Source organism: Larimichthys crocea, chromosome XV (genome assembly GCF_000972845.2).
Source record: "Larimichthys crocea isolate SSNF chromosome XV, L_crocea_2.0, whole genome shotgun sequence".
Taxonomy (NCBI): Eukaryota; Metazoa; Chordata; class Actinopteri; family Sciaenidae; genus Larimichthys; species Larimichthys crocea.
Window position 1 is genome coordinate 6204250 of NC_040025.1, and position 24027 is coordinate 6228276.

General features: G+C 40.7%; 1 protein-coding gene across 3 annotated transcripts in view; it reads left to right on the plus strand.

Annotated features, from left to right (window-relative positions):
• Window positions 1-24027, plus strand: part of plch2a (phospholipase C, eta 2a) — a 176615-nt gene that overhangs the window by 81609 nt on the left and 70979 nt on the right. The window contains exon 1 of one of the 3 annotated variants that reach the window (XM_019265046.2): window positions 12325-12787. The exons of the other annotated variants lie outside the window; for them this stretch is intronic. Coding sequence (XP_019120591.2) covers window positions 12745-12787 — 43 coding nt within the window. The 5' untranslated portion in view covers window positions 12325-12744. Of the gene's footprint in view, window positions 1-12324; window positions 12788-24027 lie in introns of those variants that run through there. 3 annotated transcript variants of the gene reach the window in all.

Sequence of the window (24027 nt, forward strand, 5' to 3'; positions counted from 1 at the left end):
AACACTTTCTTCTTTGGTCTGACAAACTCATAACACATTTATTGTGACTTTAAACTAAGGATCAGGGTGTAGTATTGAGTCACATCTAGCACTATGGTCATTATAGACTAATGAAAACGTAGTTATGAGTATTATATTCCACTTATGCCAATAGATCTGCCTAAAATGTACACACTGGACCTTTAAAGGAGATTTACTTTTGATAATATACTCGACTTACTGTGCCACTGTGATATGGATTAGCATGTGTTTTTTCTCTGGGGTATGCTTCTTCTTCAGACGAGCGCGACATTGTTTTTGTTCAGTGTAATTTAGCCTGTCAGAACTCTAAGTGTCTGCTGTAGATGCTAAATTGTTTTGGAAAGTGTAACTGCCTCTCTCACTATATGGTGCTTTCATTTCCACTCTGTACTTCACTCCCGAGATACATTACAGTCATTTTTTATCTGAACAAACACACATTAGCATAACAGTGCAGAGCCCTGCTCCAGTTTTAGAAGCTGCTGTACAGTATAACTCTGGGAGGAAGAAAAACCCCGAAATCAGCTATTTCTGTATGGTGTCAGATGTCAGACAAAGAAGAGTCATCAGTATGTGCACATGAAGTCTCTCTGGGGCAGACAGTGTCCCAGAAAGAGAACATCTTTGTTACTTCCTGCAGAATTACCTTTAGATTGAATCACATGCATGATCAAGGTTCACTGCCACGCTCTGTTTGTGAGTGTATCTCTGTGTGACCGTGCTCATAATTTCCCTGATGTAATGCAATGTTCAAATTCAAGGCAGTGAAGCAATAATTATACTTTTACTATATGGAAGATTCCAGATAATATGAAACAATGTTGTATCTGTTAGTCAGTCTGCAAGACAGAAAAATCTCAAATGTGGTTCACACATTAAACCTTAGCAACTGCATGTTAGCACCACTTTGAATTTTGCATATTAATACCACTGTGCCCAAGTACAAATCGCAAAGACATCACCACCATCTGTAGATTCTTAGTCTTGCCAAATCTGTTGAATTTTAAAATGAAATACAGTGGTCCCTCGTTTATCCCGGTGGATACGTTCTAAAAATAACCCGAAGTAATCAGCTTTATTTTTTACAATTATTCTACATGTTTTAAGGCCGTAAAACCCCCAACCACACACTTATATACACTTTTCTCAGACAGGCATTAACATTTTCTCACATTTCTCTCTTATTTAAACACTCTCAAAGTTCAAACTTTCGCAGATTTAACAAAAATAAGTACAATACTGTATTAGTAAATGAAACCAAAAATAAAAACCTGTTTTCAAGCCCCAACCTTTTTGAACAAATTTAATTGTAATGATCAATCTACAAGGTTTGACACATAAGAAATTGAAAATTTATGTAAATCTGGCTAGTATTTTGTACAGTACTCCCTTAGCCAATCAGGATGCCTAACACAATGCGCGTTCATACTGTACAGTACGCTGTAAAAAAAGCATGCAAAATTACACTAAAAAAATCTGCGAAACAGCGAGGCCGCGAAAGGTGAACCGCGTTATAGTGAGGGACAACTGTACTTGGCAGCTGTGGCTCAGGGGGTAGACATCCACTTATCAGATGGTCGGCAGTTTGATCCCCGGCTCCTCCAGTCTGCATGTCAAAGTGTCTTTGGGCAAGATACTGAACCCCAAACTGCTCAGGAAATGTACACTGTACAGTCAGTGATAATCCTCTGGTTTTGCCACAACAACCACACCTTTTACATCACACACTGTCAATTGATTAATTGTTATTATAAATATATAAGTAAAGTATTGGTTAGTGCAGCTTTAAGATGGCTGTTCTAAATGTTAGAAAACTGTGAGGCAGTCAGCAGTTCCTCTACAATTTCTTTTATTGTTTTCCTTTAATTTCAGTTTTCTGACAGCCTCCGGTTGAGCTGCAGTGTTGATGGAAGCAAACTGTCCATAGAAAAAATGGATAACATGGCATTAAAGAAAAACACTGGCAGCTTTCTGACAGAATGTGTCAGCTGCTCCTTCACAGCGCCGCGTGGACGTGAGCTTGTGAAGACACACAAGTTTTTCCGCATGGAGAGCTATTGGATTAAAGAGTGGCTGTATAAGCAGGTTGCTTCAAGAGACAATATGTTAGAGAAGCAAGGCTGTTAGGCTGCTCTCCAAGGTTACACCTAAAGCATTATGGGAGATAAAACTATCCATAATTGACTGAAGAGGAGTACATAGACAGAGTGCATTAAATATACCACACATGGAACAGAGCCCCACTATAACTGAATTAACTCACCATTACCATGACATACTTTCATAATAAGTGAACCTAATCAGTTTCACATCAACATATTAAAGCGTTACTTCAGGTGCCTTTGGGGGGGATGAACTCTTTAGATGGAGATCAGGTTTGATGACAAGTTTTGGACATTTCCCTGGTAACAGCTGTGTTTTGAGTTTCAACTTTATTATTAATTTAAATATGAAACATCATCCACAAGCAGAAAGAGCTACACAGATGAAATATGAAACATCATCCACAAGCAGAAAGAGCTACACAGATGTACAAAACATTTCTAATTAAAGAAATACAGTTAAGATAGAAAAAAACACATATTTTTTTATCTATTAAATTAAATTTTTCTTTAAAAAATGGATGCAAACATTTGTCACCATGTGTGTGCCCATATAATTTGGTTTCTTTTTTTTCTGACTTTTTGACAGTAAACTGTGAATGTTACAGTAAGAGACCAGAATCACGACTTCAAGATTGGTCATTTATAAATGAAGCTTTAAATGGGTCGTACAGTAAAGCACACATTTGCCTGCAAGCTGATCATTTTCTGGGATATTGCACGAGCTGTAATGATCTCTCTCTCATCTCGTCTGTTCACAGATGGATGGAAATTTGTACTCACTAGAGGGTGCTGTGTCATATTAAGATAAGCCCTTGAGTTCAGAAGATTGTCGAACACATAAACCTTCCATCATTGATCACCCTCAGTTTTAAATAGTCTCATTTAGAGCTGTTTATGTATTATTGGCTCAGTATTATCCAGGGCTGGATTACTGACCCTACAGCACTGCCTTAGATCTTCAAGAGGACCTCCAAGTATAAAAGCTCAAAAGCAAAATCTGGGAAACTAAAAGGGGCCTAAAGGTGACTCTTGCATTTTCACCTACAATAATCTCAAGCTTGTGCTTAATGAGGGGTCTCATGTCAACGTGTAGTTTAAGGATAATTACTTAATTATTAATAGATCACAGAAAGTGTTGAATATGATGAATCACAATTCTAACCACTTTTAGTTCCAACTTCTCAACTTGTTGCTGCTTTTTGTCTTACATGTAGTAAAGTGAATATTTGCAGATTGATCAGGTGTGCTGAGTTTTTCCATATTTTCTGAATATATTACAGATCAAATCAATTGTTGATTAGGGAGGTAGACCGGATTAAATAATTCTGAAAATAGTTAGTTCCAGCTTGATATGCTGACCTGGTGCAGATTCTTGTATTGATGTATTCAAATTGTAACCAAACTAATGCTTTCCCGCAGGCGCCTGCAGGTTTACTTCTGCTGTTGTAGTGCTTTTTATGAGTTATAAGTGAAATGAAATATATTGCATATCGTTGCCATACTTTTGGCTGTTTTTATGCTTCCACCTCATGGTGATGTCGTGTTGATTTGTATTCCGCCTGGGGCTTTTCTTCTTTTCTGCACTTCTTTCGCTGACTGTTCTCCTGCTGCTCAGCATTTGAAATGACTATGAGATCCAGGTCTTTAAGGTCCAAGATTTATGCGGCAACCAACGTAGTTTCTCCCTCACATTTGGAACTAGAGGGCGAGTGGAGGGGACCTACCTACTTAGACTACTCCACACTGGTCCTTTAATACTGCCACTGCCCATTTATTTAAAACTAACTGTGCCCCTCAGCATCTAAATATAGTCTACATTGTCTACATGCAACATAGGCCAGATCAACCCTGAAGATTTATCCAACTATCTAGCTGACCGCAAAGCTGTCTGCAGTCTGATGAGGGATATTACCAATTAGCTGCTGAGTCGGGCGATAGCTATGATGCAGACTCATTTTCAATGAGAGGAAAATAACGAGGTGCATCGCAGCAGAGGGTAAAACAAGATAATGGTTGCTCGCAAAATGGCCAATAACAGCTGCTTTATTCTGCAAGGCATTGTGATTGTCTATTCACAGGTGGAGCCATTTGTCTAAGTGTGGGTTTATTTTGCACGGGACGCATAAAGCTCTAAATCACTGCCCAGCTATCACCACAGCACCTGTATGTGTTTGGACACTTTTCGGCTTCTTCAGTGAAACAAAGACTTCATGAGCAGTAGTTTTAAATCATTAGTGTTGTTAAACCTTCTGACGGGGGGCTGATAACAGCTAAACAAGGACTTTGAAACAAATCTCTGTTATTCCTGGTATGTACCAGTGTCTCTCTTTATCTCCAGGCATGCAGAGTAAGTTTACCTCCGTGTCCACAGACATGTAGGTCTGAACAATTAGGTGTGAATGTGTGTCCAAACAATGATGGACTGGCAACCCATCCTGAGAGGAGACTGTACAAATGTACAGAGTGCAGGCACAATGGGATGAAATTTAAATTACCGGTAAGTCTTTATCATGCTCAAATATCTTGTTAATGTTAACATCACACAATCAGTTATAAACTTAAACTGAGTTAAACTGGGCTTCCTAAATATGAACAGGTAATCTTGGCAGCCTGCTACTTTAGATTCAACAACTAATGATTGTGACTGATGTTACACCACTGTGCAAAGTTCTGGAAAAGAAGGCCTCCAATCTTGCACACTGCACTTTTAGTGCATCACTCTCCTAATGTAACAGCCCTAAATTCGTCCAGGCACAACTTGCATGCGTTCATGCCTGTTTTCATCATGCAAAGATCTGCTTCTGTTGTGAATAAATATGTCTCCTCAAACTTGTCGTGACCTTTATCCTATGATAATGAAAAAAAATGGACTCATTCATTGTCAATTCCATAATAATAGAATTGATACAGGAGTCATGGGTGAAATCTTTGAAAGAAGAAAATAAAATTGGGTTTGCAGACATTTCCCCTGTTCCAGTTTGTGGCCACAGTTGTTCTGTCTACTTCTTTATATAAATAACAGACAACACACAGAAACACTGCAGACAAAATATGAACTTTTATTCATCCCCTTTTATTGTCCAACTCACTGCATAAAAACATAATCCCTTGGGCATTATGAGTGCCATGCTGCATTATCACTTCCACTTTTCAGACACTATCATGGTGGAGGAGGTGAAACCTGGCTGATATTTCTTTCTGTGTCACTTCAAACCTCAACTGTTTGAGTCATAATGTAACGGAGTGATACGTAACACTGCATCACGAGACATCTGCTCTCCCAGCTGTCACTTCCACAGACGCTAACCTAAAGAGAACAGTAACCTACAGACTCATAAATAAAGATCCCAGCTAATGCAAACAACACACACACAGACATGTAGTTTGGGGCACAATATGTTTAGCTAGCTGTCCAAACATATTAGAAAAAGTAAAATACGGCTGTCAAATTTTGAGCACTGCATCGCATGAAATGAATTTGACAGTTTTGCTTATCAGCCAGTTATCAGGCCTCGGTAGCCACACACACACACACACACACACACACACACACACCAATGCTCTTACACATTTAAGGGGAAGGAATGGTTTGTTCTCTCAGGCCCTGAGGTCATATTCTATCAAAAGTGTTGACTGATTTCCCACAGCACTCACATGAGCGTATGCCCACATGCACACATAAAGGGCTGAATGTGGATAGGAGCACTAACACTTGGTTTAATATGACTTTACATGAAGGAAAATGTTATGTATAATTGATCAGCAATAAACAAGAATAAATCAATTATAACTTCACATGAATTACATTTTATTTATATAGCATCAAAGTCATAACAGAAGTTATCTCCCGACACGTTCCATACAAAGCAGGTCTAGACTGTACTGTACTAATATTATCTACAGAGACCCAACAATTCCCACCATGAGCAAGCACTTGGTGATATTGGCAAGGAAAAACTGTGAGAGGCAGAAACCTCGAGCAGAACTAAAGTGTTAAAGCTCATTTGAATATATTCAATATGACTACTTATTCTCTCAGCTGCTAAATAAAGAGCCAAGAGATGTCTTCACACTATGCACTGATGTCTCATGACTGACTGTGACAGCATCGTTTTGTGGAGCAGTTTGTGCTCTGACACTGGAGGATTATAAAAAATGGATGGTGCAGTTGAAGAAGTTGATGTGGCATCGTAGTTTCCTTCATTTTGGACTGTTCAGTTCTCCCTGTTCTCTCACAGTCCAGAACTATTGGATGTGTATAAAGTCCACAGTTTGGGTGCTTTATAGGAGAAAGCCCCTGGCACCCATCATGCTGTCGTTGATGGCTGGTGGTGCCAGTAGACCTGCTGAGGAGGACCATGAGGAAGGAGAAACAGTATGCATTTAAATGAGTTTTATAAGATGGAGTGATAGGTTATGAAGTGCTTTAAAGGTTCATAGGGATATTTTAAAGTTGATCCATTGTGATACAGAGAGCCAGTGCAATTAAATCAGCAGAGGAGAGACATTTTCAGCTGACTTTTTACGTGTAATAATGCAAGCTGCAAAGAGGAGAATCAGTAAATGAGTTTATTGGGAATGCCAGTCGGGAATGGATTGCAGGAATCAATGTGTGATATACCAAGGCATTGATTAAAACATCCATTGAGTGTTGTGTTAAGGCAGGGAATAGTCTGGAGATGGAAGAGGGCAATCTGCAAGATATTGTTTTTGTGGCTGGAGAATGAAAGGGTACTGTCCATGATAACACCACAACTCATAACCATGTGTTGTCTTTCAGTGTTTGAATATAGAACCAATGAGAAGTATTTCTGATTTACTTCTGTTGTATTTGAGGTAGTTGTCTGTCTTCCAGTATCTGTAGATCATGGAGACAAGTGGTGAAGGTAGAGGGGATAGGGCTTTGTGGACATGTAGAGCAGTGTATCATCAGCATAATGGTAAAAATGAATATGAAATGAAATTGTGCATAGAGAGAATCATTGGTTCCTGTATTAAAATCCCCACCCATATACTAATACCACATACTAATACCACATACTAATGCCCCATGATGCAAAGCACCTCAGTTGTGTCCTCCAGATGTGTGTAATGTCTCATTGCTTGTCAGTGCTTATATCTCTTACAGCACAACCTCAATCCCCTGACATTATTTCCTAAATGAAAGCATTCCTGTTTGAACCCTGTGACCCTTAATCCAACCTGGGATAGCCTGGAAAATGCCATTTTCCTTTTTTCCTTTCCTTTTTTTTGCTTCAAGACACCTGCACTTACGATACAGTTTGCTGAGCATGTTCAAAAAGGTCGTCTATAGAGCTAGAATATTTTTATGCAAATCATAATATCATATAGTACATGATATAGGGCCAGATTTAGAAAGATTTAATGAAAGTGGCAAATTTCACTGAAATTGATGCCAAAATAATTTCATGCATAACATCAGTAAAGAAAGAGGCTTACATTTGCTGAGAAAAGCAAGAAAAGATTCTCTGAGCTGATGTTATTATTGCTATTTTCATGCCATTTTCAAATCCACTTCAATTTGATTTGATCATAAATGGAAATGTGGCCATCAGTGCCTCATGTGGGTATTATTGTTCCCACTACCAAAGTGTGAGTCAATCAGTTGATATTCGGGCAGTTTCCCTTGGTTGCCTCGAAAGGAGAAGAACCAGGCTCTCTGGTGACCATAACAGTCTCAAATTTATTATCAGGCCTCTAGGAATCAGTGGTGGCTTTTGTTTTTCCAGAATAGCTGGAAAAACAATGAGCAGCAGGAGATTGGTCATTGTTGTTCACTCAGTCCCTCAGATTGTATCAAGCCTTGAGCTTTGAAGAGCTCAGGAGAAAACCTGCTGCGCTTTGAGAAAATGGACCTGGAAGTGTCACTATGAGGCTCACGGGGCCACATCGACATGAAAATGTTTTCACAGCCTTCAAACTGTTACCTTCAGTATATCATCAGTATCAGTAACACTGATTTTTCTCCTGTAAATTTCTTTCTAAGAAGCAATGCAAAAACGTAACATTCTTTTAATATATCCATAAATATCCTACCAATTTGCTTAGCTTGATACACTTTGGGGCATATATAATTGCTGCCAAAACAAAATGGTGGTTTTGGTTCAGTTTTAAAAAGGTTAATGCATTTCCAGTCAGTGTTTATTATTCAGTACTCAGTCATTAATTGGTGAAGATAACCAAAATTGCTCTTCCTCCCTTGCTGCTCAGTGCCAACCAATGCCATAGAGGACAGTAGTAGTAGTAGAGTGACAGGTGAGTTACCGGTATGTAAGATTCGGGGCATTCGTTTTGGTCCATGAAAATACAAATATCTTGCATGCTTGTATGTAGCTCTTGTGCCGCTTCATCATTTGTAATTTCCTCTGCCATGTTCTGCCCATGATTGGCATCCCCAAACCTGATAAAAGAGGCAAGCTTTATTTGCAGCCCATAGAGACTGTCCTCACAAAAAGACAAATCCTTTCCTTTGAGGTAAATCCTAGTCAAGTAAACTGAGAGACCAAACTGGAGCCTGGAAGCAAAAGGGGGGAAAATAAAATCAGTGATGTAGTGTCACATATTTCAATATTAATCTCACACAAAAATCTGAATTCTGATATTTTCACAGCACTAATTCAGGATGACAGAAATGTACAGATCAGGTGTTGGGAGTTACTAGCTGGCTGCTTTGCACACGCTTCTGCTTCCACATCATCTGTTTCTAGATTTCAGGTGACTGAGCATGAATGTGTTTATATATATATATATATGCACACACACACACACACACACACACACAGCTGCTGTGGCTGAATTCTGATGAATATACAGAACATGATGACGAACAAATCAGTCCATAGTGGAAAAACAAAATCATCTGAGTTAGTTTTAGTTACATTCGTGCTCCCCACAGAATGAACCATAATATTCCTTTTAAATCTGTCCAATACTTTGGTTTCCCACCAAACGTTAAAGAAAATAAAATGCCATTCTCATCAGCCTCAGAACAGTGCTCATTAGCAAACCCTGGTGAATATGGTAAATATTACCACACATCAGCGTGTTACCATTGCTATTATTAGCATGCTGACATGCTGAGCGTGGTAGACTCGCAGGCTCGTTAAAGATTTACTGTATGTCTTGAGGTGGAACCAATGGGCTGAAAGCAGAACAGACGTTGCTGAGAAGTCGGACAGATAAGAGACTGACAGAAACATTGTTGGTTTGGGTGTTCAGAATGTAAACAGTAATAGAATTACAGAATGTGATTTAGTTTATAAAAATAAAGTGTTGGATGGGGACACAGAGTAAAAATTACCAACATCGCCATCCTTGAGTACTGTGTGGTAAATATTGTAGTTTGTCAAACACTGACATAACCTATGACTGACCAAAGGGACTTGTTTTATGACAAGTATAAATAAAATAAAAAATACATTTTGGTAATGGTAATTTGTTTATTTCTACATCCATTTATTCATTTATTTATTTCTCTGTATGGTAATTGAGGGGACGGTCCTAAATCAGACTGAGCAGGGGTGGTTAGCTGAGGAATCCTGTGCAAACCAGAGAGACGCATGTACACGACACAATCTAGCCACATGGCTAACCTTGGCGAATAGCTTTGTGCAGCACCACATTACGTTAGCCCTAACATTACACCCAGACACCCAATGAGTGGTGTACAAAGAGATAATAAGAAGTGAACGCTACATTTAGAACATTAAAATGAATGCATTTGCCAATATAGCTGGTGTGAAATACTTTTGAAACTCATTTCTCTGGTTGCACTGGGTGTAGGGTCAATGTGACAGAACAGTGGAAACGTCCTGATTTCAAGGTGTTCAGCTACATCCTGCAGAAGGTCTGCCAGTAACCTTCAACTCAAGGCCGTTGCATGCATTTTATACCAAAGATCCTCTATAACAAATATATCTATTTCTTTATGAACCTTTAAAACTAAGGTTAGCTAACTTGCTCATGTCGTGTAGATGAATTGTTTGCTTCTGTCTGGTTTGCAGCACAGGATCCCCAGCTAACCAGTCCTGCTTTATACTGATTTAGGACTGCCTCCCTCAATTACCATACAGACACAGAAACAAATAAATACATAAATAATAATAAATGTATAAATAAATAAATAAATGTAAAAATGCATTTATTTGTGCATTTAATCATTTATTTCTACATGTATTTATTCATTATTCATGCTTAGACATGATGCAGCATATATTGATCAATACTAGACCGTGTTCAACATCATTTTATATTTCTGTTCACATCTTGTATATATAAATTACATCATTTTCATCAGTTTATTGACGCTGATTCAACATGCACTTTTTTCTGTTCCCCAGCCAATGTCACATACTTCATCTTTTTGAAATGATCTATAATAGAAAGGTTCATGGAATGGTCCCCCAGCCCCCAACTATAACCCTTTAACATCCCTCAGGGCCCTAATACCCAACCCCCACTGACCCAAACACATGCATGCACACTTAAAAGGCCATTACACAAGTCCTTAAGGACTGCTGCCATGCTCTTAGCAAACTTCTAGCTGTATCAGAAGCCTAAGGCCCCGGCTGTGTGAAACAGGTCCTGTTGCTGTACTATACTGTGACTCAGTGAACAGCTACTGTAGCATGGCCAAAGCTCATTCAAGCAGCAGGAGGTGTTGCACGCTAATGTACAAAGAAGACACTGACAGACAAATGAAGCTTGACTTGTGGTTGAAGTGGTTTGGGTACAGCTCCTGTGGTGCTGGATTATGATTTTGAAGAGGCTGAAAAACAGCGTAGGGGCATGTGCGAAAGAGCAGGGGTGTACTCTCTTCCTCCCTCATGAAACATGCATGAGGTGAGACAATTCACAGTGTGTATTATTCATGCAACAGCTGAAAGTTGTTGAAAATACTGTAAATTGTGTATTTGACGCTGATGTGCCATGACTTTAAATAGCTCAGGTCCTCTCCAGAAAGATTACAAGGTGTTTTCATAAATTAGCTGACCAGCTTTGGCACTGATAGGCCCTGCCATTCCATCTCCTCCTCATTAAGCCCCATGACTATACAGATCAGCCAATCAGATCTGCCGACAACAGATATTTTGTGCCTACAGTTTCCATCAGAAGTGCATTTTAAGACAGAATGCCTTTGAATTCAAATCATTTAAATCTCTATTATAGATTTATATTGTGACCAGATATATAGCTGTGGTAGCTTTGAACCTAGAAGAATAGACAATATTTGACAATATATAGTGAAAGATGTAGTGCATTGCAGCTGTTTGTCCCAGGACTTAACTGATCCTTGAATTATTTAAATTCAGGACATGTGCACCATTACATCATATTCAACATATTTTACACACCATTGTGCTCATCACTAACTAAATTTTTTTTAACCTATCCCTATGCTAAGATAGGCTAACCATGTCCTGACACCTCTTAACATACGCTGTAATGCAACATAAGACGTGACATTGAACGTTTTTCCCAAAATGTTGCCTTAATAAAATAAACATCTTGAGCCATGATTTTCTGCTCTTTGTTCCATCCAGATCCAGGAAGCTCTTGAACAGGTTTCCTTTAAAAACAGATCGGTACATTTGACAGTTCGCCTGGTTTCTGTCAGGTGATATCACCCATGATTAGAAGTTTGAAGTCTGTACACTCTCTTCCTATCAGTCTCTCCTGCTGCCCTCAGAACCAAATTATATCAGAGAGAAGTTCATCTTATTCCTTTCTTCTTCCTCTTATTTCCCCACCCATCTTGTACCTCCCTTTCTCGGCCGACTGCTGGGACAAAACCCATCCATGCCTGGCTGGTCCTCTCTCTCAGCGGCTCCGTGCTGAATAAAACATGCGCTCCACATGCTGCTGCTCTTTGCTTCTTGCAAATCACAGCCACCTTGCCTCTTTTGCACCTCTCACATCCCTCTCTTCTCTCTTTCTCTTCACTCTCCTCCCATTTCAGATCATTTCCTCTCTCCGCTTTCTCCTCCTGCCCCTCCTCCTCCTCCTCCTCCTCCCTCTCAGTTTTCCCTCCCTCCCCCCTCCCCCCCTTATTCTCTCTCTTCTTTTTTTTTTCCGTTTCTCTCTTCCGTCCCTCCTCCATCTAAGAGCGCTCATTCTCCCAGGTGATCGGCTTTGAACCAAGCGCTCACCCCCCCACCCCCCCTCTTGTACAAGAGCCCTGAGTGGTTGACTACACTGAGCGTTCTCCCAAAGCTCACACCCCCCTCCCTCCAGTTTGTACAGTAGAGGCAGAAGAAGGAGAAGAAGAAGAAGAACAAGAAGAAGAAGTGTGCAAGACCACACTATTGTCTTTGGCTGCTACCCGCTACACTAGCACATAGGCAGAGAGGATGGGCTTTAATGGAGACAGAAAGCGAGGAGAGAGAAAGGACTGTGCAGGAAAGGTAGAATAGAAAGAAGAAGGGATAGGTGAGCTCACCCAAAAGCTTTTTTCTGTCACTCCTCTGGTGATGACACCCGCGGGACGAGGCATGCCAGTGACAGTCGCAGCCCTCCAGATGGTTGTTTGGGTGAAGCCAGCCCCTCCATCCCCGTTTTAGCAGCACATGGAGCTCAGTCTCTTTTTGGGAATAGACCAATGGAAGATTTCAGCAATATTCGAAGCCTGAGCAAAGAGCGAGGTAAGATCAAGAAATCAAGTCCAGAATTTACACTTTGACTTGCATGTGGCTTTGGAGAGGAAGGCCAGCTCAGGATTAGGAGGTGGGGTGATGGTAGACCACATGCTTCACCCTCTCAACTCCTCTTCCTCCTCTCCTGTGAAAACAAATTCAGCATGTTCGTTTGACTTCAGCTCTGTCTTTTGCTTCTGTTCACTTGATCTGAGTTTTGTCAGAGCAGCACGTGCTCATGTGAACATCCTCCTCCTCCTCCTGCTGTAATGTTGGAGTTGTGAACCAGGTGTGACTCTTTGAAAAGACATGTGCTTTGCTTTTCCTTTGTGGGGCTCAAGCTGTTAATTTTCAATCACTTTCAAGCACAGCCCATCCCTGTTTAAAAGGTAATTACCAGGCAGGCAGAACGCTAACAAGTACCAAAGTAGCAGTTGTCACAAAGTCCCATTTTTGGCTTTGTCAGCCTCGGCGGCAGAGGCGGAATGAGGATGAGCGGAGACGACGGAGGAGGGAAAATGAAAGGAAAAGAAGCAAAATGAAGTCATCTATCTTTGACAACCCCCATCGGGGGCTTACCAACTCCTCCTCCCTCCCATTCCTGCCAGCATTCCCCCAAGCCCCAGTAACCATAGAGCGAGTCATTAGTGTTGGATCACCTTAGCTCTCAGGAGCAGAGCAGGCGGGGAAGCGGCGCAGGGCGCCATAATCAGACCTTAACAAAACCGTACAATAGAGCTCTAATGCCTACACTGCTGCTGCACTGTGAGTGGGAGTTTGTGGGAGCATCTTCTCTGAGCTTACTTTAATACTCCTCTGAGGTACAGCACTACAGGTTTACTAAACTGGCCTGGTCCACCACTAATATGACAGATATAATGTATTTTGATTGAATAAAATTGTAAGATTGGTTAAAACTTTTTCTTTAACGTGAGTTCTATGAGTGACTTTTTGAAGTTATAATAATCATTTTCTGCAGTGTTTATGGCTGGCATTTTTTATTTGTGTTGCCTGTCTTTATAATAAGTTTCATTGTTGCTAGTGGAGTCTGCCTTAAACAGAAACTCTGTTGCATTTTCTGAAAGACTGCCCACAGTGGTTGTCATTCAGATGCTTGTCATTCTGAATGAGAAACTCAAAAATAAGCAGCAGCACCAAAACTTTAAGAGTTATAACTTTAATGCTTTGTCAAACTAAATATAGTACGAGTCCGTCTTAATACTTTCTGACTCATCCCATGTCTGTGGCGCACAGACAAGCCTGTCGGTTCCTGAAGATGTATAATTGCTTTAGCGGCTGGTCACTGTAACAAACAGGAGGGAATTAATTAGTTTGATTAATTTGTTGCTCTAATGAGTATTTGGGGCAGTAGTCAAAATGAACTACAGCGTGTGTGTTCATGGTAATGAGGGAACACGCCACCTGGTGCACCAGTGTGGCTCACTTTATGGCACAGAGGAAGAAGATATATAAAGCTTAATGATACCCCGAGTTAGATACAATCAGAGTTGGTTTAATTGGATTTGTTGACAATAAGACAAACATAAATATGACCAGACTTATACTTTAAATAATATATTGTTGAATAGAGCTGTTAATGCATTGTTAGTAAGGAGCAGTTAGAGTGTTGATTAAAAAAGCCCCTCCTGCCTGATTTTATGAGCCATTGACCAGTTTGCCCACAGGAGTATTGATCAGTAATCGACCACCTCCTATTATACCCTTCAGCTCCATTACATTCATCACTAAACCTCTGTTAGCAGATATGGCTGAATGTGTAAACTGTGTTACGGATCATAAAGAAGATATTAAGTGTTATATTGTACTGACAGACCACATGAGATGTGTTTGACAAGCATGCTTTCATGCCATTTGGCAGCCACGAGCTGTTCCCCTCTGGCATGAACGTAATTCTACAGTCTCTTTAATGAGGCTAAGGTTGCAGGTTGAGGCTTTTTGGCAGCAGTGGTAAGAACTTTATTCGAAGCATCAGAGGGATTTTGCCAAAATGTCTCGAGGGCGGGAGGTGAATCATCGGCCACTGTCAAGGAAACCTGTTTCTGTTTGATATTAAAGCTACGGCAGAGCTATCATGTAACAGTGTGTCAATTTGATATCAGTGGGAGCTGGCTGCATAATATTATGAGTCACGTCTGAATGTTTGGAGTTAGAGGGCAATACCTGGCCCTACTCTTGGGAGTATGAATTTCCACATAATAAGTCATGGAAACCAAGCAGTCTATAAAATGAACCAAAATAATTGATTAGAGGAATGCTTTGTCTTGTCAGTGCCACAAAACAGACCTGAATCATTAGGAATCAGCCTCTGGGACCATGAGTGGAACAATTCTGGCCAGTTGTTGTCAAGCTCTTAATCAATAGCCATAGGTTTTGGTTTGGACAGTAGGGACATGTCCCATTTTCACCCCAAACAATGAACCATGCAGAGTCTTTAGACGGTGAGTGAATAACTGGATATTCACTAGCATGGACCACACCATCAACAAGATACGTTTAAATGATTTATTGACAAAATTAAGGATTGAGAGTGAAGCGTGATCTTGTGTTCTTCTTTGGTCTGATGCTGCAGTGTAGGGAAGCTTCGGTAGGGAATCCACCGTAGCACCTGGGCATGACGGACCTCCCTCAGAATGCTTAAGTTTGGCACTACCAATCATCCCTAACTCCCTAAATATTTTTATGTTTCCATACAGCGAATAAAAAACATGTTGTCCTCACTGTCTTATCCCTCCTCCTCTCAGCAGATAAGAGGGGCTTTTAGTGTGGGTCACTAACATTCAGCGACCCTTCCTTCCTGACGAGAGGCCCAAATTATTGAGAAGAGCACTTTGTACATCAGTCTGAATGCATCCTCATGAAATATGGAGAGCAAGGATACTCTCTGTCAGTGTAGGATAGTAAGGTTTGGCTTCCAGCTGTATTTAGAAGATGTTTAAGTGAATGGAGGAAATAAAATCAATTCGAATGATGGTATTTGTGTGGAGAAGTCATTGTTGTTAATGCATTTTTGAACAGTGCTATCTCCACTGGGAGCTGCAGTCTGGGAGTGTGTTCCGTTTGACAATACACTTTGCAAATGACAACGACAAGTGACAGTTTCTTTTGTGATGTCAAATAAATAGTAGTTATCATCTTTGCTGACTGTCATATCACAGACACACAGTTCAGTTTGTTACACTGACGACAAAAGCCAACATTTACGTGGCATCCTTGAAGGTCCAGTGTGGCTCTGTTAACAGAATGTGGGAGAAATAGCGTACAATATTCATAACTATGTTTGAAGTAGTGTATTATCACCTGAAAACAAGAATTACTATGTTTTTGTTATACATTAGAATGAGACTTTTATATCTACGGACACTGCAGGACCTTTTCTGTTTGCCATGTTTCTACAGAAGCCCAGAACAGACAAACTAAACACGGGATCTAGAAACCATTTTTTGTCTCTTCACTAATGGTTGTTTTGTTTCGCCTTTCCAAATCCAAAGTGTTTCAAACATCCATCCATCTTTGCTATCTCCCATTGACCATTAACTCTGGCCCTGATACCGACATATGTTACCTTCGCCAAGGAACAATGCCTGGCTCTACCACCCATACTCTCGTCTGTTGTTCCCCGTTGATGGAACGTCCTACAGTACCAGTTTCTACCAGATCTGTACCTTTAAAACCACCTGACGACCTCCAGCTCTTCAGAGAGGACCTCCTCTCCAACACTACCAACACCTGGACACGCTAAATCTATCCATTCTAGTACTGTCACAGTACTTCTTGCTGTACTACAGTAACATGTCGTAGTCGCACTTTGCCTTGTGTGTGTGTGTGTGTGTGTGTGTGTGTGTGTGTGTGTGTGTTGGACGATCACTGTATCAGTTTATTGATGTTGTCCTTTCATTAGGAAAGGACACTGATGCAGTCATTGTGGTTCACCTCAGGTATGATCAATGCCAGCAAATTATACATTAACGGAACACTTTGTTAGTATCACACCGTAGGCTGTCTTTGGGAAACCTTTGACTTGAACTCCTTCGAATTAAATATACTTTAAATATGTGTTTTGGGGAATTTGTGCAAACACTAAAGATAATGAATCATGGCAAATTCCATATTGCTTGAACTGTAATGTGACCCGTTTGCATGTGCAGTCATGTGTGTCTTTGCATATGCTTGTGTGTGTGTGTGTTTACTGCATATTGTCTTTGTGAAAATGTCACATTAGATCATGGGTCAGGAAGCAGAAGTGCCAGCGGGCAACTCCTGACGAGAGGCAATGTAGCGTTTTATTGACGGGCTTGTCTTTTAGTGTTACGTCCTGTTTTGCTCAATGTTATGTTTGGAAAGACGGAGAGGCTGACACAGTACACACACACACACACACTACATGCAATACTAACATGGGTTGGTTCAGGACATACTACAATAGTTTTGTAAATATTCAATGTTTATTTTTGGACTAATTCCATGATCCAAAGCCTAAAAGTCTGAAGTGTATTAATATAATCAGCTGCAATATTCACTTATGTGTCACCAGACATCAGACCTCTGACCAGTTATCTAATCTTAGAACCTCGTCAGCACTGGAGATAAACACATTATACCAGCCCTCAGGATGGTGTGAAAGAAAAAGGGGTCACTGGGTCATTAAAGGTTTACATTCTGGTTTACAAGACAGCAGCGTTGTAGTCAACACCACCTAAACAAGACCAAGTCAAGAACAAGTCAGAGCAAGACCAAAACTCTGAGGGTTTGCGATCAAGTCAAGACCAAGACCAAGACCAGACAGTGTGTAGCCTACTTAGGTAGCTAACATGTTCTGTAGCTTATGCAGAGTCCAAGACAAGACCAAGTAAGAATGAGGTTGATTCTGAGACCTTTTATAAAGTAAGACCAATCTTGAAACACTGATACCCGGGTCGTCTTTTTGACTTGATATCATTGAATTATGACTAATAAATGATCACTGAATGGCCTCAGACATGCTTCCTAGCAGGTCCTTCAAATCTTCTGCAGCTGGACTCCTAGTAGAGACCTCAACAAAAACACACGAAGAGTCCGCCTTCAGTCACTTTGGTCCTCGTCTACTTGTGGATCTGAGGGACCCCACTCCTGTAGACATTTAATAAATCAAAAACCAAGTGTTCTTGTTAAGACGAAACTTTTTACCGTGATTTTTATATAAGGTGTGTCATCATTTAATGCAGAGCTTTTAATACTTGTCTGTCCTTTGTCTCTGATAGTTATTTTACAGTTTTACAGTAGTTTTTATTCTTGCAGTTTTTAGGTATTTCCTTATTGGTCCTTGGTTTCTATGCTATTAAGGTGCTACAAAAATTAATGAAGTTAAATTAATTAATCACCGGGAACACGTTAGCATTGCTACAACAAAATCCAGTGGGGGTAAAATCAATAAGAATTTCTCATTGCAGCTAGACAGCTAACAGCTAGAGAACCACACAACAGCTGTCATAGTTATAGACAAACATTCATTGAACAATGTGTGTTCTTCGTCACTCGAGCATCCAGAGACATGGCTACAGCTTCTTGTCACCTGCTCCGTCCTGCTAATCCATCATCAGCTGAAGTCACCCCCAGCTTTAAACTTAGAACTTCCCCTGCATGAATACAGTTGGTTCCTGAGTGAAATAGCTCCGTAAGCTATCGCAGATCTGTTTTTTCATTAGCGGCTGTGTGAGAAGAATGCCCGAGCTGAACATGAGACATCTTACTCGGCCTTGGGCGCGGCCCCGCTGAAAGGAACGGTAACAAAGCAACAGCACAGAGCCATTATTAAAAGTTGCCCTTTCAGCAGGGACCTGTGTTTAGAGGCCGTGCTTCTTTGATTAGAGATGTTGACTTGGGAAGAGAAAACGTGTTTTACAGAAGAAACAAGGACAGCTCAGGATTAGAGAGGAGCTGCTGTTTACGTGTGGAAACAGTGTCAATACTGGAAGGATTGCAAGATGGCAAACAGCCCTCGCTCAGGTACCAGTTAGGTGTCAAATATTTGAGTGTAAGCAGCATTTGTTTTGAGCATTTGGGTAGTAGTGTTATGGAGAACGTGCACAGCATTTGGCTGTAGAGTGTTTCCCAGTGTCCACTGGGGATGTATCACAGATGATACATTTATATTATGGTCTAAAAATACATGTTGCGTTTAACTCTCTCTGTCAGGCAGTAATGGATGTGTATTTGTGTATTTGTTTATTTTGTCTGAAGATGTCATGATCATAAAATAATTCTTGTGTCTGCAGCTCAGCAGCTTGTTATAGCTTTATTTACATAATTTACATTATGTAATACTTTGCTCCTCTCTCCCTCTCTCTCGCTCTCTCTTTCTTTCCCAAAAACAAATAAAATGCAAAAATGAATTTCATGTCAATAGCCAATAAACTCAGAAATGTACAAACTTTCACAAGTGAATTTCACACTTCAGCTGCTCCACCAAAAATAGAAAAATAGACCCAGCTCGAAAAGAAAAAAGAAGCCACGAGTGAGACGTTCTGGACACACACACACACACACATACGCACACAGCTACACACACACACACACACACACACACACAGCTGACTATCTCTAGCAGCTGTGATGGAGCTGGAACCCGATGCAGCTGGATCCTGTGTGCACTGGCTGTTATACAGATACAAAAGCTTTTATAGTGAAGTGGAGTTCAGGTTTAGATAGTCAATGTTGGTTTCAACTGACCGTGACCGTGACTTTGCCCTAAAGGCATTAGTACAGTACACTTCAAACAAAGTGTTTGGACTGGACTCTTCACCTCACGCTGCCTCCAACAAGCTTTGTGATTTTGTAAGTGCTCCTATTCAACGCAGTGATTGTCCAGGTTAACTCCCTTTTTCTCTCTTCATGTGGCGGCTTCCATTGCTTTTAGTGTGATGCGTGACGTGTTCAAACATGAGGGCCATCACAGCCATTTAGGGATTTTCTACAATGGTTTATGCTGTTGAACAGAGGCATATTTATATTTCACGTGAGATACACATGTTAGTATCTATGTGGTTTGCCTGGGAGAAACCCCGACATGACAATGAAGGCTCATTTAACCAACCTACCCCAGGTGTGATCTTTCTCGAAACATCACTAGTAGTTTTGTACCTAAACTTAATCAAGCCTGAACCACAGAGGTGGCCGATAAGAAGAAAAATCATATGAATCATCTTGTAACAGTGATTGGAGTGATCAGACCAGGGAATGATTGTTTTGGATTGCAGAGACAAATGATTTGATTGAATTAGTTTTGGAAAACTTCAGTGATTGTGAAATGTGTGTTTAACCTCTCCTGCCAGACAAAGTACCAAACACTCAAATCAAGTGGAATCAAACGCTTCTGCAGAGATTAAGTCTGTTTCTCAGATGAAACATTTCCCAAACACCCCCGTGGAGTTATCTCAAATTAGTTTTGAACTAAGTTTTGAATTTCTACTTAATCCTGTATCTTGGCTCAACTTGGCTGCAGGGAGCCCGTAAGGTGGATCAGCCAACCAGCAGGCACGAAAATGAGATGATTAGAGTTCATTTTGAAAAGGCTGCATATGGATAATGTATTTTGGAATGAAACTCTTCATCTGGAACATGTTTCCTATGTCTTTGCACCCTTCGGCCCTACACCCTTAATGCAATATTGTGAGTTGATTATTTCCCTCGTGTTGTTGCCCGCTGCAGGTGAATACGTGCGCACATGGCTAAAAATACATTTCTTCACTCATCCAGAAACACATCTGATGGTGTCAAAACCTTGATGAACTACTGCTAAACATCTGTGAGTCTGATCATGTGAGGGGGAGTTAGCACCACTGGCTCTGGGTTGTTATGCTAATAGATTTAATGAGCGTTGCACTGATGATGTGGAGGAGTGTTCACAGAGCAAATTGTCTCGCTGATAAGGAGGCTTCATAAATGTTGTCATGGTCAATATCTTTGTATGAGGGACATGCTGTCTTGAGATTCAAGGAATGTTTTAAATGGTTCAAATTGTGCGTGAAGAGGGAGAGCATTACAGCATGCACACACACAGCTGAGTGTGTTTGGTTGAGAGAAGCTTCAGGATGTAATCACAGTTCACACAGCTCTTCAAATCCACCTCATGGATTTTTCTTTGTTTAGCTCAGGAGTCGATACAAGTTGTCGAGCACTAGTGGGAGTTTCTAATATCCACGTTGCAGGATGCTGCATGGATTTGGCACTCTATCTGTGTTGGTACTCGGTACTATTTCTTTTTAACAGATGCAGCTGCTGCAGCGACAAAGAAGTGCCAACTAGTGGGTGTGTTCTTTTCGACTTCTTCAGAATGAAAAAAACAAAAAAAACAATCCCAAGCCTCCACTTTCAAAACATCATGAGGACCCCCCCATGAAAGCTACTGTCAAAACATGTATTTTGCTACGTGGGGCTGCCTCAGAAAGCATTGCTCCCTGGTAACAAAGTGCAAATTGATTGATGCATTGGTGAATTGAAATTGCCAAGGCACGTCATTAGCCCTGTGAGTGTATGAAAACTATCAGACCACAGGGACATTTCTCACAGATGACTGACTGTTCTCAGCTCCTCACACATCACAGTGGCCTGCCAGACTGTTCAGCTCGCCTCTCTCTGTAAAACGCTTTTGTTCACTTTCCTACAGTTATTGTAACACTGCTTGTAAGGAGCTGTGAATATCCTCTATACTGAGCTGCATGCTGTTAAGGAAAAAGCTGAAGTAAACCCTTTTTGACTCTTTGGTAGTTTGTAGTATGTGTGTAGTAAGTCACACTCTTAGCAACCTCTCTCTGGTCTATTTCTTACCAGTAAAGCAGAATGTTGAATATTTTTTACTTGGGTTCTTTATGTTGCTTTCACACCATGATAGTCCAGGGGACTCGGTTCGAATGTGCAGGGAATGCTGACAAATTTAACACCTTCATTTGGTTTGGTTCACTTTCACAATGCACTTAAAAGCAAACCGCCTGCCCAAAACAAGCACTGACCAGGTAGAAGAAAACCCCCTCATCGATTGGCTTTCTGATCTTTGGGTCGCTGGCTAGACCGTTTGCTTTCCCGCTGTAAGTGAACCGCACCAGGGTTTACTCAGAAGCAGACTGAGACCCATGTTTTCAGGTGGACCAGAGTTCGGGTGAGCTTTCTCACCTGCCCAAACGAACCGGACTATCCGAGGAAACAAACTCTGGTCTGTTTAAAGTGGACCAAACCGTGCTGGTGTGAAAGCGCCCTTAGACCTCTGTCGACCTGAAGACGTCTGGCTTGGCGTTGGTCTACAGTCACACAAATAATGGTTCTTCAAAAGACTCTGCAGTTCTACAAGGAGTCGTGACCAACTGAAAAACCTTTATCTTATTCTTCAAATACTTCATGTGGTTCTTTGAAGGACTAATGGTTCTTCATCTTCATTTGTGTTATCTATGGACTTACTTGACGTTTGGTGATAGCATGATATAAAACATCAGAACACAGTAAAACATTCCATCACAGTCTCCAAAATCCCTGTTGTTCTGTCTGATAAACAGTCCAGAATCAGAATATTACATATATTATAATGTGAGAGTCAAAAAGGCAACATATCTTTTTAAATTTGATTTCTTTGCTTTTGGCGGTAGTTAGCTGACTGTTATGTTAAGTTCTTTGGAGCACCTTTTCAGAATCAGAATCAGAAGTACTTTATTAATCCCCGTAGGGAAATTGTTTTTGTTACCGTTGTTTTGTGGTGCCTTAAGGAACCATTTTTGTTGGTCCTTTGCAGCACCTTTGGTGTTCTTTACAAAACTTTGTGATACGTTGTTCATTTCTAAATATATTTGATTGGAAAAATTAAAAAAATAGGTCCCTGTTGATAAATCCTCAGCAAAACAGTATCTTCCTGATTGAGCAGCGATAAAGTTACACCAACATGCTCCAGCTGTCAGAGACTTAAGGAGACAACTTTTGGTGTGACCCTGGGATCCATTTTTTTAAATATCTCAGGACTGCATGTGGACTGATTCAAACTTAGAACAGAAGCTAGCCTCGCTCGCTCTCTCAGGTGTGTCCAGGTGAGCATCCCTCCTCTTCTCATATCATAGACTCCAGCCCTCTGCCTGAGTCATAGTGTTAGACCTCCTGTTACCCTCCCTTCCACATATAATTGCTCTCAGGTCAAAGTATATTTAGTCTGGGCATCACACACATCACAGAGAATAATCACGTCTAACCTCTGTCAGCCATTTGCCTCTCTCTCTTTCTCTCTCTCAGTGATTATGTGACAGCAATCCACAGCTCTTAGTGTGTGCAGGTGATAATGGACCCACTATTAGTTCCAGCAGTTTAGCTCATCGCGCAGCACTGAAAGAGAGAGGCCTGCTGATCCTCTGCACTGAGGCTGCTGTTTTTCCTCTGGTTCACAGTGATAGGGCTAACATCACCAACAAGATATCAGTTTAGCTTTAACGCTGGTTACACTGGACTTCCATGGCTTCATGTTTCATGTCCAAATATCAAAGTTTAGACTCTGAGACCTGGTATTTACTGTACATGTGATCTGCATATATCACACCTGAACATGTTGTCTTTGCAGGGTGATATTCATTTGTATTCCTGTTGATTATGCCTACAATGTGACGAGATCTCAATATGCAAATAAGGTGAGGGTTGGTGGACAGATCTGCTAAATCGTGCTGCAGCTCTTCAAATCATTTCCTTAAGTATAAACTCAGCTTACACCATCACTAACACAATGTGTTCTGTATGCATTTACACCTGAACATGAACGTGCAGGTTTCCTATCAGGACGTCCAGATACAGAGTGTATTAAATTCAGGTGCAGATGAGTTCCTAAAGGTGTCAGCTTTAGGTGTTAGATATCTTTACATGTTACATTAGAGCTCTTTTGATGATGTCATTAGGTCCCTAGATGACATCAGTAGAGCTGTTGTATAAATGATGTCTGTAGGTCTTTAGATAACATTTATGGGTCCATGTTTGGCTTTTGCAGACCTATTTAAGTCTTTGTGTTTTTATATATGATGTCTTTGGATCCTTAGATGACTTCTTTTGACTTTTAGGCGTGTGTGACGTCTTCACAGGTCATCTGCACATCATTAGACAGAGTGTTCTAGCATGCTTACCTCATAGCTATAACGTCACTGCTTTAAATCTGGCTTTTGTTGTCGCCATCACTGTTCTTGCCTTTTCACATTTGTTATCTACTTCTCTGCTGTACACTATGATTTATATGCAAG